Raw genomic sequence first — 13,439 nt, 5'->3', positions numbered from 1 at the left:
GATTACAACTCTCCATTAACTTGCAAGATAACTTTCCACTTAGTCCGATCTTTTTCATGTGGTTATAACATAGACTGTATAAAAATAGGGTTACAGCCGGCTCCAGGCTGGCTTACAGTCTTTGTTGTCGTTAACGGAAACGTTCCAAGAATCTTTGCGACAGACCCGGCATCAGTGATTGGATGGGAGATGTGCCGTAAATAGTTGCATATTTTGCACATGGGGAAGGTATTGTAGCGTGTTTTTCTATTTCATCGATCAAAGATATTTAGCTAGAGTGAAGTAAATACCTTTACCCGAGACGTGTATTTGTTGTGTTCGGGAGATCTGGTGTTGGCGACTAAGTACGTTTACATAATACCCATTAAACAAAAGGGAAAGGTATTCGTATGGTTTTTTTTAGCACCGTGTTCACCCTGTTACTCGCTGCACTGTTAACGTAAAACAACTGAGAATATAGCTAGCCAGTAGGCTAGCTATATAGTAGGCTAGCTAGCTAACTTTGTTCAGTCGGCGTGTATTGTACGTTTTCAACGTCGCTTTAGATGACCTCTATATCTGTTTGCTGTATTCTAGCGTTTGTTCACTTATATTTCTTTGTTGCATGCTGTTCTAGGTGGTTGTAAGCGAGCAAAATCACACCAACAGATGACATCACGTGTGTGAATTTTAGCCAGCAACTACAATCAAATCGTGCCTTCCTAAACAGTGCGAAACCATGGAAGCAAAGCATAAGAAGAAAGTGTTTTCTCCAAAGGGCGATAAGAAGTACGCACAGAAAGGAAAAGCGTTTCCTACAAAGGGCGAGAAGAAAAATGTACAGAAAGGAAACGTAAAACCTTTCAAAGGTAACTGCTTTCTTACCAAACACCTCGCAAATGTTGCCTGGACATTTCCATTTTCACATTATATATTCCATTTCCACATTATGTATTATTGTAATGTTATGACGGATGTGGACGAGATTCGTGACTGGTATTCATGACGAGGCAAATGCTTTACTTGAGTTTGACTAGTGTTTAGAATACGTATATCTAGCGTGTGCAATGCCTTGCTAAGTAATATTCAAAGATATGCCAGAAGTGAAGACGTTCATGGGTGAAATAAGTTATTGTCAACAAAAACTGCAGAAAGCATAAAAATAAAAACGTGAAAGACCCTTAGGCAGCATTGACCTCCCTTCTGATTGACAACTGATTTGACAACTGAGTCTTTGAACAGTTGTGTGAAAGGTTTTATGCCCTTATTCTAAAAACCTTTTTTTGTCCACATCTCCAGCTAAACCAGCTGGTAAACCAAGTGGCAAACCAAAAGGACCGTTCAAACCCCGCCCAGGAGAGAAGGGGAAGAAATTCGAGAAGACGGGAGGAAAGGGGGGGCCACAGAAGTTTCTGAAGAAAAAACAGAAAGATGGAAAGTTCTCAGGAAAGAGGAAATTTCCCCAAGGGAAGGAAAAGCAGAAGGAAGGTCTGAAACGTATTCATACACACCCGCTCAATGATTTTCATTTGAAAGAACCATTTTACCTCTGGTGGTTTATATGCCAGTCTCCTAACATTAGACCATGAGCAGAGAGTATTGTCATCTCAGCGACGTGTATTTCTAATTCACGTCCTTGTTCGGCAAGGGCCTTCAGAGCACTGCTTTTCTTTGGCGAATGGCGTGGTGTTTTAATCCGTCTGTCTCCTCAGGTCCTGAAGCGAAGAAGCCCAAATGGGATGAGTTCAAACAGCAGAAGAAGGAGCTGAAACAGAACCGCCAACAGAACGAGAGGAAAGAGAGCTACCAAATTGTGAGCCGGGCCAAACAAGTATGGGAGGCGGTCAGAAGGTAAAGGGCTCCTGCCTTTCTGAGGCAATATAAGGCGTCTCTCGTAGCATTCATATACTTAACCTATATACTATGGGTGGACATGATTTTCCACCAAGAAGGGAATGACAAGGGTCTGCCACAGTATACATTGATTTACATAGGGGGACAGTGTCTCATCGGTAGTCAAGATGCTATCTGACCGATTTGTACATTTGCATTCAAGCATTTAGCTGACACTCCAATCCAGAGTTACTTGCACAGCTTATACATTTTACATATGATGAGTTTCTACAACTGCACGTTTTACTGATTTTAATTCATGTTAAGCACCTTGCTCAAGGGTACAGAGTTAAGTGTGCTTATTTTAAGTCAGGATTGGGCCCATTGATAAAGATATTGGAAAAATTCCTTTTTTTGACTGGTACACTCTGCTAACCTATTGCATGACTCTTTCACAAACAGGAAAGACTGTGATAAAGCAAAAAGAGTCAAACTCATGAAAGAACTTCAGGAACTTGTACATGGTAAAGTAAAAGCTGTGAGTATACACTTGCTTATTATAATTTAGTGTTCTGACAATCTGCTAATAAATAATTAATATTTATCATGCAGTAATAAACTATTAGCCTAAATCTTATTTTATTGTGTTATAAACGAGTAATGATTATCTTTTTAATTCAGTAGTATGAGTAATATTATTTAATGATATAATTATCTAGTGTATTTATAATACTTTAATAAAATGGAATTATAATAATTATAATAATTCAATCTTGTTGTGTAGTTTTGTATTGATTTCTGATGTTCCCTTCCTTTAACATAATTTATTGTGTAAGATATGGATCACCAAATTTTACCATTACCGGCACATGCCTGTAATGTTTTTGCTATTGTAAAGCACATTTTGGAAAATGAGGTGATGCACTTTGTCTGGTTGAGACCTGAGGGTGAAAGAGTCAAAGGATGATTTATCTTGTGCAATGTTCTGCAAAATCTGTTCCTTTGGTAGATCGCCTTTGCACACGATTCCACCCGAGTGCTGCAGTGCTTCATCCAGTTTGGGGACGACAAGCAGAGGCAGGAGGTGTTTGATGAGCTGAAAGGTGAAAGGCCTTCTCGTCTTAACGTTGTGCGCTAATACTGTGATTTGGTTCACTACATGCTCATTTGATCTGACTTTTTTTTGTTTTTCTTAAATATAGATCACTTTGTTGAACTTAGCAAGTCCAAATATGCAAGAAATATTGTGAAGAAGTTTTTAATGTATGGGTAAGTATCTGGTTCGTATATTTTATATCTTTTCATATGGTGTCTCTCACACTAATTGAATATGCTGCAATGTATTGAAATAAAATATATTCTCATTATTAGAAAAGCTATAGTGACACTTGTATATGGAAATATGACAAATTATTGCAGCTTTCAGATATTAAGATTCAAGGTTAAAAATGGGCTGTGTATCTGCTTAGGACAGTAGATTAACACATTAGCGAAAGCTGTTTTAAGTGATGAAAAACTCAGTGCATCTGAATTTGGTTACAACAGTAAATGAATCATTTTGCTCAATAACCATCACAGTGGTATTAATGTAGATGTGCGGTAATTGGTTTGACAGTAAGTCACTATGCGTCTCGAATGCAGGCAATTGAGTAAAGTTGCATTTGATGAAGAAGACAATGAGTTCAGTTTTGGTCGACCCCAGCAGACTTTTGGCTTGTGTTTTGTTGATCTTGGCTGATACACAGTGAACACCACAGCAATAAATCAAAACTTTCTCCCTAAACAAATGGCAATATTATTGAAACGCCTTGCATATTTGTTGCGTGGTGTTCAATTTCTTGACTGGCATGCTTGCTTCCAGCGTGACTGAGATAGTTTTTATAGGACAGAGGTTCTAATTTGTGCAGTTCTGAGATACTTATTCCTGCGAGGTTATTCCTGCAAGGTTGATCATTGAAGGTACTTGCTCTGTCCTTGACATCCCAATTTGTGAGTTCTGTCTCAAAGGGATGTGCTTTTTCCTGAGTAATCAGGAAATACTGCTTGGCAGACCCTAAAGGGTTATGGGGCTTGCTAGTGTTTTGCTTTATTGATTAATTTCCTCTCCTGTTGTCAACTGTCAAAGTGTGCAGAAAGTGTGTAGCACCAGGGGTATTGCAGAGCTATCAGAGAGCTCTCCAAAATGCAAATATTTTTGCTCTTTCATAGCTGAGTGTACAGTCTGGCTGTGCTCTCGTAGCTGAGTGTACAGTCTGGCTGTGCTCTCGTAGCTGAGTGTACAGTCTGGCTGTGCTCTCATAGGCTGTACCTTCTCTTTGTCTGGTCCCTCAGGAGCAAGCAGCAGGTGGGGGAGGTGATGAAGGCCTTCAAGGGGCAGGTGAGGCAGATGCTACGGCACTCTGAAGCCTCCTCGGTGGTGGAGTACGCCTACAACGACAAGGCCATCCTGCCCCAGAGGCTCATGCTGACTGAGGAGCTCTACGGCAACACATTCCAAGTCTGTAAGGTAGGTAGGCCTCTGGCCAGCAGGGGGCGCTCTTCCTGTCTTTCAGAATTTATGCCTGGCACAAAGTATAGTGGGGTGTGACTTGCTTTTCATTTAATGGAACCAATTCTGATTGCTTTACAATTAAGACATTAACATTTAGTCATTAATTTTGGTCCAAATGCAAAGTTAATTTTTGACAAATAATGGCCTATTGTAGGCTAGTGGGTAGTTAGTTTTCTAACTTACTCTATATCCAATCCAATATTAATCTTGAAGATCCCCTAGACTACATTTTCCACCAGGCTGTGTAATCTGAAATTGTCTATTTACGTACTGCCGCCACCCCCTCCCCCCCCCCCCCCCCCCCACCCCAGTCTACAGTTTGTCCCACACTGGACAAAGTATTGGAGAGCAACCCAGAGAAGCAGAACAGCATTATGGAGGAGATGAAACAGATCCTCACACCCATGGCCCAAAAGTGAGTATCAAACACAGGGACGGCACCCCCCCCCCCCCGGTGGATAATTGAGCTGTCTGCTATATAAACCGTGGCATTGCAGAGTTTTCAACACAGGCAAGTTTAAAAGCATTATATTTACATTTATTTAATGAGGTAGGTCAACTGAGTACTCAATTATGATATAAAATGATAACCTGGAGAATGTAGTTGAATAAGGAAGCAAAGTGTTTTCTGAGATGTTGTGGAAGATTAGGTGGCCAGATGTAGGCACTGGAGGCACTCTTTCAACAAGGTAGAATTTCTTCATTCAACAATTAACATTGTGTCTCAGTGCTTGGGCTTTGAAACAATGTACTTTTTACATGTCCTTGACAGATAAGAGCCATGTTTCTCTTGAGACTTCACAATGATTGAACTCCTCAGTTCAATCATCCTCAGTCACCCTCATAAGATGTATAATAAAACGATGGCCTGTATTTCACCTTCACAGGATTAGTATTGATTCTGAGCTTGTGTGTAATGAGTGTGAGGGTCAGTTTGAAATGGCTTGAGAGATCCAACAGATAGTGACCTCTATGTTTGTGCAGATAGAGAGTGGTAATATAAAAGGGATGAGACAATTTAACATCTTCTTACAACAAGGGTGTCAAACTCCAGTCCTGAAGGGCCACAGTATCTGCTGGTATTTGTGGTTCCCTTTCAATCTGCAGGCAGTTAAAGAGTTGAGAACAAGGTCTGTGGACTTTTTAGCCAGTCAGTGACTTAAATTATTTACCCACGCTGAAACAAACTGAAAACCAGGATACACTGTGTGCCAGGACTGAAGTTTGACACCCTTGTTCTAGATTGAGATTGAGTGATTTCTGTTGATTTTTGACAGAGAGGCAGTCATAAAACATTCACTGGTCCACAAAGTGTTCCTGGACTTCTTCCTATTCGCCCTACCCAAACAGAGATCGGTAAGTTTACGGAACTTCATTTATCAAAGCACAGTTACAACTCATCAACCTCAAGCTCATGGTTATCAGTGACACACAATGGTGACTGAAAAACCGACGCGAGTCAGTATCAAATATAGGTTCTTGGTGTATTTTAACAAGCCTTCCAGCTTTTTGAAAGGACTCTCCCTAGTTGTATCTGAGTTTCTGCTTTAGAGAGAATGAACTGTGATCCACAGTCGCATGTCTTCCTGTTCTCTGGCAGGAAATGATCGAGTCGATTCGGGAGGCAGTGGTGTACATGGCCCACACGCACGACGGCGCCCGCGTTGCCATGCACTGCCTGTGGCACGGGACGCCGAAGGTGAGTCACCACGGTTACGGAGCTTCCCACACGGCGAATCGGGGAAAATCTGCCAGCTCCTAAAATTTTAGTGTTTCAGAGGCTCACCGGCACCGAATATAACATGATTGACACGTGACTTTGTGCAGTGAAGCAAAAACCTATTCCAGTGACACAAAGCCACAATCAGCATCATTTAACTTAATGCTTACTGTGTGGGGATTGTGCAATTTCGCATGCTGAGTGCCCCCATAAAGAGACACAAAAAGCACTATTTAATCTATTATACTAGATTCTCAATCTCTGCTGGTCTCTGACACACAGAAATCCATGGATCTGTCACCACTAAAATGATTTATAATCCCACATATTTGGTTTTTATTAGTTTTCTTATCATGGTTTTTATATAATGCTCTTATTTCTCTAATAAATCTACAGCCTGAGCCGGAAACCTACGATGTCTCTTTTGTAGAAAAGAGGTGTATCGATTTATTGGCAGAAAGAAAAGCCTTTCTAACTCACGTGAGATTCTCAGGTTTGAAGTAGATCTTCTAAATAAAAGGAGTTTGTCCAAAAACTTCTAATCCCAGCTGCCTTACCCAAGGGATGCACCATTGGGGGCTGGGGGGTGACCTAGATATCTACCTGTTATATTTAATTATTCTGAATAGGGCTTAATTATTGTATATGTGCAAGCGTGTTTGTGCATTAATTCATTGTTTTTCTTTTTTTAGGATAGAAAAGTCATTATAAAAACCATGAAAACATACATGGTGAAGTTTGCTATGGTACGTCCCATTTGTTTCTCATGGAACCGAGTCATAAGTGTGAAGTGTTTCCGGTGTCCAAACTTGAAATCCTTCTAAATGCTTCCGTTCTTTTCCGTTTTCAGGGAGAGTACGCGCACCTGGTGCTCCTCGCCGCGTTCGACTGCATCGACGACACCAAGCTGGTGAAGCAGGCCGTCATATCCGTGAGCGCTCCCCGAGACTAACCCCGTATTTATACCGCAGCCATGACAATGCAAGCGGCACATTTAATGGAGCAAAACTTGCCTTTGGTAACCATGGGAATATATTTTTTTAAATGACCGTCAATGTGTTGCTTTGCTCAGCTTTGGGGGAGAGGGGGTCGAGTGGCAGGCTTTAGAAAAGACCCTGGTCAGCATTGAGCCGTAATGTCCAGCCAATCAGTGCATTTGTTTTTATGTGTATTAAATTTCCATCACAATCAGCCCAGCTCAATCAGCCAACGCAAGTGAAGCGTTTATATTTTGGGAGAAGGGAGGCGGGAGGAAGATGAACAAAGTGTTTATATCACTAACGTCCCAACACGGAGTTACAGGGCTTCCATGAGCTACAGCATCCCTCATTGGCAGTTCACTGTCCCTGAAACATCTCTCTCTCTCTCTCTCCCTCCCTCCCTCCCCACAGGAGATCGTCGCATCTCTGTCTGATGTCATCAGTAATAAGTACGGGAAGAAGGTGATCCTGTACCTGCTGAGTCCCAGAGACCCCGCCCACCTCCTACCGGAGATCATCCAGGTGCTCCAGAAGGGGGACGGAAACGCGCACAGGTGAGGTCTTCACTGCCAGACTGCGAGAGCATCATTGTGTACACTTAGTGAGGATCTTTCCCAAATGCAGTTACTGAATTCTTTGGATCTGCACACTAGGGCTATCAATTGCACCATCGATTTTATTTTAATATTGTGTTAAAAAGATATTTGAATATTGAATCTAGATTTGGCATGCCCACTGTACCCAAAGGGCTGAAATTACCCAGTACATTTCTATAAAAAACATCAGTCATGGAAGTCAATCAGTTTCTATTAAAAATATATTGGAAAAAATGATGTACCTTGTTTGTGCACCTGGTCCCATCTTCTTCACTTCGTCCTGTTTTCATTCAGTATTTTATCTGCAAAAGACCATTATTGGTGAAGTAAGCATTGGGAAATAACTTAACCGAGTGTCCTTTTTTGAATCTGAGAATTCTGTGTGATGGTGTGAAGTCTATAATTTTCTTGGTATATCAGAAGTCACCATTACAACTGAAAGTCTTATTTCAGCTTCTTTTGAACTGCAGCCTCCAGCCTTCTGAATCTATTCTCTACAATGGGGTAAAGGGGGGAGGTGTTATGCCCAGGTGACAGTTTTAGGGTGGGGGTCTGAACATTTTCATTATTACAAATCATTATATGTAATGCCTAAGAAATGCCATATTCTTAAGGCGCAGGAAGCAACATTTAAAATGCTGGGGTTTTTTTTTTTTTTGTTTTGGGGTGGAGTTCCCCTTTAAGCCACCGTGTTAAAGTCTTGCTTCTCTCCGCTGTCTAATCAGTAAGAAGGACGTGGCCGTGCGGCGCAGGGAGCTCCTGGAGGCAGTGTCCCCGCCCCTTCTGCAGCACCTGTGTGACAACGCCCGCTCCATGGCGATGGACAAGGCCAGCAGCGTCGTCGTTAGTGACATCCTGGGCGCGGCCACGGGCGACCTGCGGCCCGCCATGCAGGCCGTGGCGGACCTGGCGACCGAGGAGTTCGCCCCTGGCGGAGCGGAGGGCCAGGTAAGGCCTGGAAAGTTCCGTCTCGCGCCTGTTTTCCAGAACAGGAGGAGGAGAAGGGTGTTCGGAGACAGAAGCTTGGGCCTTAATTATGTCAGGGTTGCCATGTCCCTTTTCTTGATTTTGATTAGTTTGTTAACCAGGTTAACCATGATTTTGTTTCGGTCCCTAAATGTCTCAGGAGGCCCCCAGCTTCATTGCAGAACATTATCTCCAGCGATTAACTCTTCAGTGCAAGAGCTCTTATTGTGTGTGCTTATGTCATACCCAAGTCCTCCCCATTTCCTGATTAAACGGAACTAATCACAAAATTGCATCTCTGTCCTTTCAGTAGCACAAAAAACAATATAAATTAAATATTTATTGTAGAAATAACAATTTCTGTCCTTCTCTGGCTCCAATGTATTGAAAAATGTTTATGTAATTCTCTTTTATAGTCAACGTTCCTTTCCTCCCCTTGCTTTGCACTTATGTCATCAGTATGTAATTTTAAGAAAGGGCCATTGTTCTGTTCTTTTCTGTGTTGGAGTCTTTGCTCCGTTTTTTGACCTGGTGTTCGAGTCCTACTTTAGAACAGTTTTTTTGCTTGGTGTTTTTTTATTTATTTAGTTGGTATATTTTACAGTGATCGTTTCTTCCCTCCCCTGTTTGCAGCTGCACATGGCCGAGCACCCCGCTGGTCACCTGGTGCTCAAGTGGCTGATCGAGCAGGACGCCAAGATGGAGGAGGCCCAGAGAGAAGGTAGTGCTCGCCTCCACGCGGCAGGGGACTGGGGAGGTCGTCTATGGGATGATATTAGATTACAGACAGATTTAAAATGGCTTCCCTGGTACGCATAATTACCCTGACCATCCCAGATTCACCAGAAGTTCCGTCTTTGGCTCCGTTCTGGTCTGATCTTCTATAAGGAGCTAAGTCTATAAGACGTTAATATGAATTGACCCAGAGGTTTTCCTCTCCGTCATTAAAAGCAGCGGTCTGGGCTGTTTTCTTAATCCTGCTCCCAGCAGGATGCCTCCTGCTCTTGCCTGAGATCCTTCAATGCTTTAATCATCTCTTCTGAGAGATTGCCATATGAATAAATAATCAGATGTCTTCTGGTTAAATGGGCTGTATTGCAAATGCATATATTTAAAGCACGTTTTGTTCTCGTGTATATTTCACGCTATACAGGTTGATACGGCTCTATGCCACCTCTAAAGCAACCTACACTACACCTTGACCGTTTTGACTGTATTGGAAGTGTTTATTTGTATACGTGCTAAGTGTGTGTTTGCCCGTCGCTGGTGGGTCCCCGTCCCTGTTTAACCCCGCCTGTCCCCACAGAGCGCTTCGCCAGGGTTCTGCTGGAGCAGGTGGGCCTGGACAAGCTGAAGACCTGGGCGTCCGTCAACAGAGGAGCCATCGTGCTCTGCAGGTGAGACCTCCTGACCGCACGTCGCCTGTTTGAGGGATGGGGTTTTTTTTTTTTTTTTGTTTTGACCACTTCTCCCTTTTTACATATTTATGCAAAATGAATAATGAATTTAAAGCTTTGTGAGAGGGCCATGGTGTACACCGTTTAAGATGGTACTGCGTTGATTGCAGTTGTGGTTGGAGCGAAGAAGAATGAGAAAGGTCAAAATCGCAGATGACCCCAGGGCATGTTGATGATGCTGATAATAATGATATTTTAAAAAAATCATAATAATAATAGTGGATGTTAAGAGTACAAACACAGAACTATAGCAGATCCAAGTGATGGCATACAGTTAAGGACAAGAGTTTCCTGTTAGTTTTTTGTAAGCGTCCTAATTTTTGGAACAACTAAAAAAAAACACACCCATCACATCATGTAGTCACCACCCCATTGCGTCACCTAAATAAAACCACGGTGCTCAGTATTCCTCAGTGGCTAGTCTGGCACTGACATATTTGAGTTTGCAGCAAGCTGGGGATTCTCATTCTCTCCCACTGAATGAGAGAGAGATGTCACTGAAACATCTCTCTCTTAATATCTCTCTCATATCATGCCCTTCCTTTCCCCCATTCCTCTCTGTGCTTGGCTGGGTCTAATCTCTGTAAGACTTTAAGCAGCAAGAGATTTGTCAGCTTAAGGGAAAAAAGTATTTCAATACGTCTTTGTTTTTGTTTCCTTCGGGTTCCATTAAAATGTGCAAACAACGGCATTGAGAAATATACTGTTTATTGGCTAAACCAGTATGTAAAATATAGAATTAATTACAGATATTATAGTGAGTTCCATATAAATGTTTATGCTTTATTATTTATGGTATAAAAAAATTAATTGGGTCATTTTAAAATGTGCTGCTCGAAGTAGACAAAGGTTGCTATATGACTGTAATAAAAGGATTAAAACTGATGATTATTTACTTAGACATCTGTAATTATCTGTATCTAAATATAATTATTAAAATGTTTACACTAGTAAAGAAGAAGTGTCAGTTTGTGTATTGAACGATTAAACTTATGTCTGCATATGCAAACCTTCCATAATATTTGGCATTGAACTCACCAGGATAGTAGAATTGGCTGTTCTTCAAGGAGTAAGCAGCATCACAGCAGCTAGGTACAATGCACGAATGAATTTGAATGTTATTGAGGTGTTAAAAACAAATGAGGAAAGCTTAGCTAAATGCTGAACTAAACTGCTCGACCTTGATAACTAGTCATCATTGCTAGTTTCATGGGAAGATGGCATATGCTAGCATGCTAATACCATTTAGTCATCAAAAAAGAGCTGATTTTAGTGTGGTAAACATGTTAGATGATTACATATTGAATCAGCAGGCCAATCCATATTCAGCTTGTGGCCAAGGTGGACCAACACTAGCAACTTGAACGAAACAGAGAGGAGCTAGGCTGGTAAGGTGAATTGCCTAGCAACCATGCACTGTAGTTTAACTGAAAAAAAAAAATCTTAAGTGGAGTTTTTCAAAGTAGGCTGTTCACCATGACTGACCTTGATTTGTTCCCCCAGGTCTCATCTTTTTTTTTCTTTTCCCCAACTTCAAATTCCACTGCAAAAAGTTTTTAAAAGTAGGTTTCGCTGTTCCTCTCGTCTGACCTTAAATGTTTTTTTTTTTTCTTCAGTCTTCTCCAGAGTGCAGACAAGGGTGTCGCAGACGAGTTGAAGTGTGCGCTGAAGTCCATCGTTCCTGAGCTGAAGAAAATTGAGAACTCAAAGGGAGTGGAAGCTCTGCTGGAAAAACTGGCCTAATAGACTTTTTTCCCCACAAGATTTAAAGCAGACATTTTCTTACCTGGTTTTCTTACCAAGATTTTCTGAGGCGTAGCATACATTTACCTTTCTTTTTATACTTGAAGGTTATACAGTCATGATGATGCAGCATCAGGCTTGTCTGCAGCTTCCGGATGTCTAAATTGCTGAAACTTGTGTCTATTGTAAAGCAAACGTTTAAATATAAAAGATGTGGAAAATATTTGGTGTCTTGCAAAAGATTATTGCCTCAAACAATGGGGTGACTGTATTAACAGGGCAATGATAGTACCAATCATATACTCTTGCAACCACTGCCATATTTGTCCTGTAGACTTGCTCAGGATACAGCGAGTAATTTGTGCATAGTTTGGGGCAGATGGTCACCAGATTTTTTTTTTTCTGCATTTAAAAGAAGTGAATTAATGTTTTGACAGTCTCAAAAGTGGTCATGACAAAGCAGATTAAAAACAAATCAAAAATGTGTGTGTTCCATTCACAAGATCTCGGTGCTGCATCATTGATATACTGATATATATTTTTTTTCTTGTTGCCATGGACTGTGCATTTCAGTTGTTACCACTGAGCTTTGATCCTGGTTCGGTCTTGCTATAAATGACCTTGGAACATGCACATATGAGATTAATACTCTCTCATTGTCACAAAATAGAAGTCAATGGAAGCATCTTCACTGTAGTATTAACGTAGTACACCAATCCCCTCCAGGACCCACATAGATTCCCCGGGCCCCCGGCCTAGTAGCAGTTTAGTTCTCCACAGAGCTTCGTAGAGATCTAATCTTTTAAAGGATTATCAATGCCAATGTCACAGTAATTTGGGGATTTGATTTAATACGTGCCGTGGTTTTAACGTTCCAGAGGAATCCCAAGATCGATTACTGCCCTAACAAGTGCAATCCCTATAAGCAGTGTTTCTGTTTTTACCATCAAAATATCAGCAGATGTGCCTGCTCTCCAGATAATTCTGTCTGCAATCAATCTCATCTCTTCAGACGTGAAGTTTCAGCTCGTATTCATAAAGCATATCAGAGTATGACTGCTGGTCTATGGTCAGTTGCACATTTTAGTTCATAATGGACTAGGATAGCATATGAACAGGGCAATTCTACTTCGATGTGCTTCTTGAATATGGACCCAGGTCATTTATTGCTATTTTTACAGATCTGATGAACTGAATATCAACAGAGTTGTAAGATACCAGTAGTTAGTTTACAAAATGCAATTTTTTTTGGTTTGTCCGAGCTTTTTTTTTAAAACAAACAACCTAATACTTTTTTGTATCGCTATGAAACGTCTTAATGTGGTTTAATCTACGAGCACATTAGCGATACTGTATAAATCCAATTAGCCAATTGAACCAGCGTAATTTGTGGAAGCACACCAGTCTTACAAGAACGGATTTGCCCAGCCCTTCATTACAGACTGCTCATGTATACGTACACCATGTTTACATCTTTGCTACAGTCCTAAAGCACCTAACCTGTGTAGCAGTTTTAATTCCCCAGGGACATGAATTACAGATTTTACTATTTACACAGGTACTCAACCACCCTAAATATTTAACTGGTACTCCTCATTAATGTCCAGAAGTTTG

At 41.2% G+C, this 13,439-nt stretch overlaps 1 protein-coding gene across 3 annotated transcripts; it reads left to right on the top strand.

The window, feature by feature from the left end:
* The first annotated feature begins 132 nt into the window (after window positions 1-132).
* On the top strand, window positions 133-12,309 carry pum3 (pumilio RNA-binding family member 3). 3 transcript variants are annotated; one of them, XM_035392158.1, is made up of 18 exons: window positions 133-228; window positions 617-848; window positions 1,279-1,467; window positions 1,692-1,830; window positions 2,275-2,350; window positions 2,822-2,915; window positions 3,015-3,081; window positions 4,144-4,318; window positions 4,675-4,778; window positions 5,641-5,719; window positions 5,964-6,062; window positions 6,776-6,829; window positions 6,934-7,014; window positions 7,475-7,617; window positions 8,385-8,607; window positions 9,259-9,346; window positions 9,932-10,022; window positions 11,699-12,309. In XM_035392158.1, exons 2-18 carry the CDS (start codon window positions 719-721, stop codon window positions 11,823-11,825), a joined length of 1,959 nt encoding a protein of 652 aa, XP_035248049.1. In that variant the 5' UTR covers window positions 133-228; window positions 617-718; the 3' UTR covers window positions 11,826-12,309. The 3 variants fall into 3 exon arrangements, with proteins under 3 accessions (XP_035248049.1, XP_035248048.1, XP_035248050.1); XM_035392157.1 differs by having other exon boundaries at window positions 224-344; XM_035392159.1 differs by lacking the exon at window positions 133-228 and adding an exon at window positions 240-381.
* Window positions 12,310-13,439: the final 1,130 nt, after the last annotated feature.

Source organism: Anguilla anguilla, chromosome 14 (genome assembly GCF_013347855.1).
Source record: "Anguilla anguilla isolate fAngAng1 chromosome 14, fAngAng1.pri, whole genome shotgun sequence".
NCBI classification, from domain to species: domain Eukaryota; kingdom Metazoa; phylum Chordata; class Actinopteri; order Anguilliformes; family Anguillidae; genus Anguilla; species Anguilla anguilla.
The sequence above is the reverse complement of the archived record's forward strand: the minus strand, read 5'-3'. Positions and strand labels throughout refer to the sequence as shown.

Bases quoted from the DNA above. Each gene is read 5' to 3' on its own strand.
- pum3 (XM_035392158.1), top strand. From the start codon at position 719: ATGGAAGCAAAGCATAAGAAGAAAGTGTTTTCTCCAAAGGGCGATAAG. The intron at 1,468-1,691 runs GTCTGAAACGTA...CTGTCTCCTCAG, and splicing joins GAAGGAAAAGCAGAAGGAAG to GTCCTGAAGCGAAGAAGCCC. The intron at 6,063-6,775 runs GTGAGTCACCAC...TTCTTTTTTTAG, and splicing joins TGTGGCACGGGACGCCGAAG to GATAGAAAAGTCATTATAAA.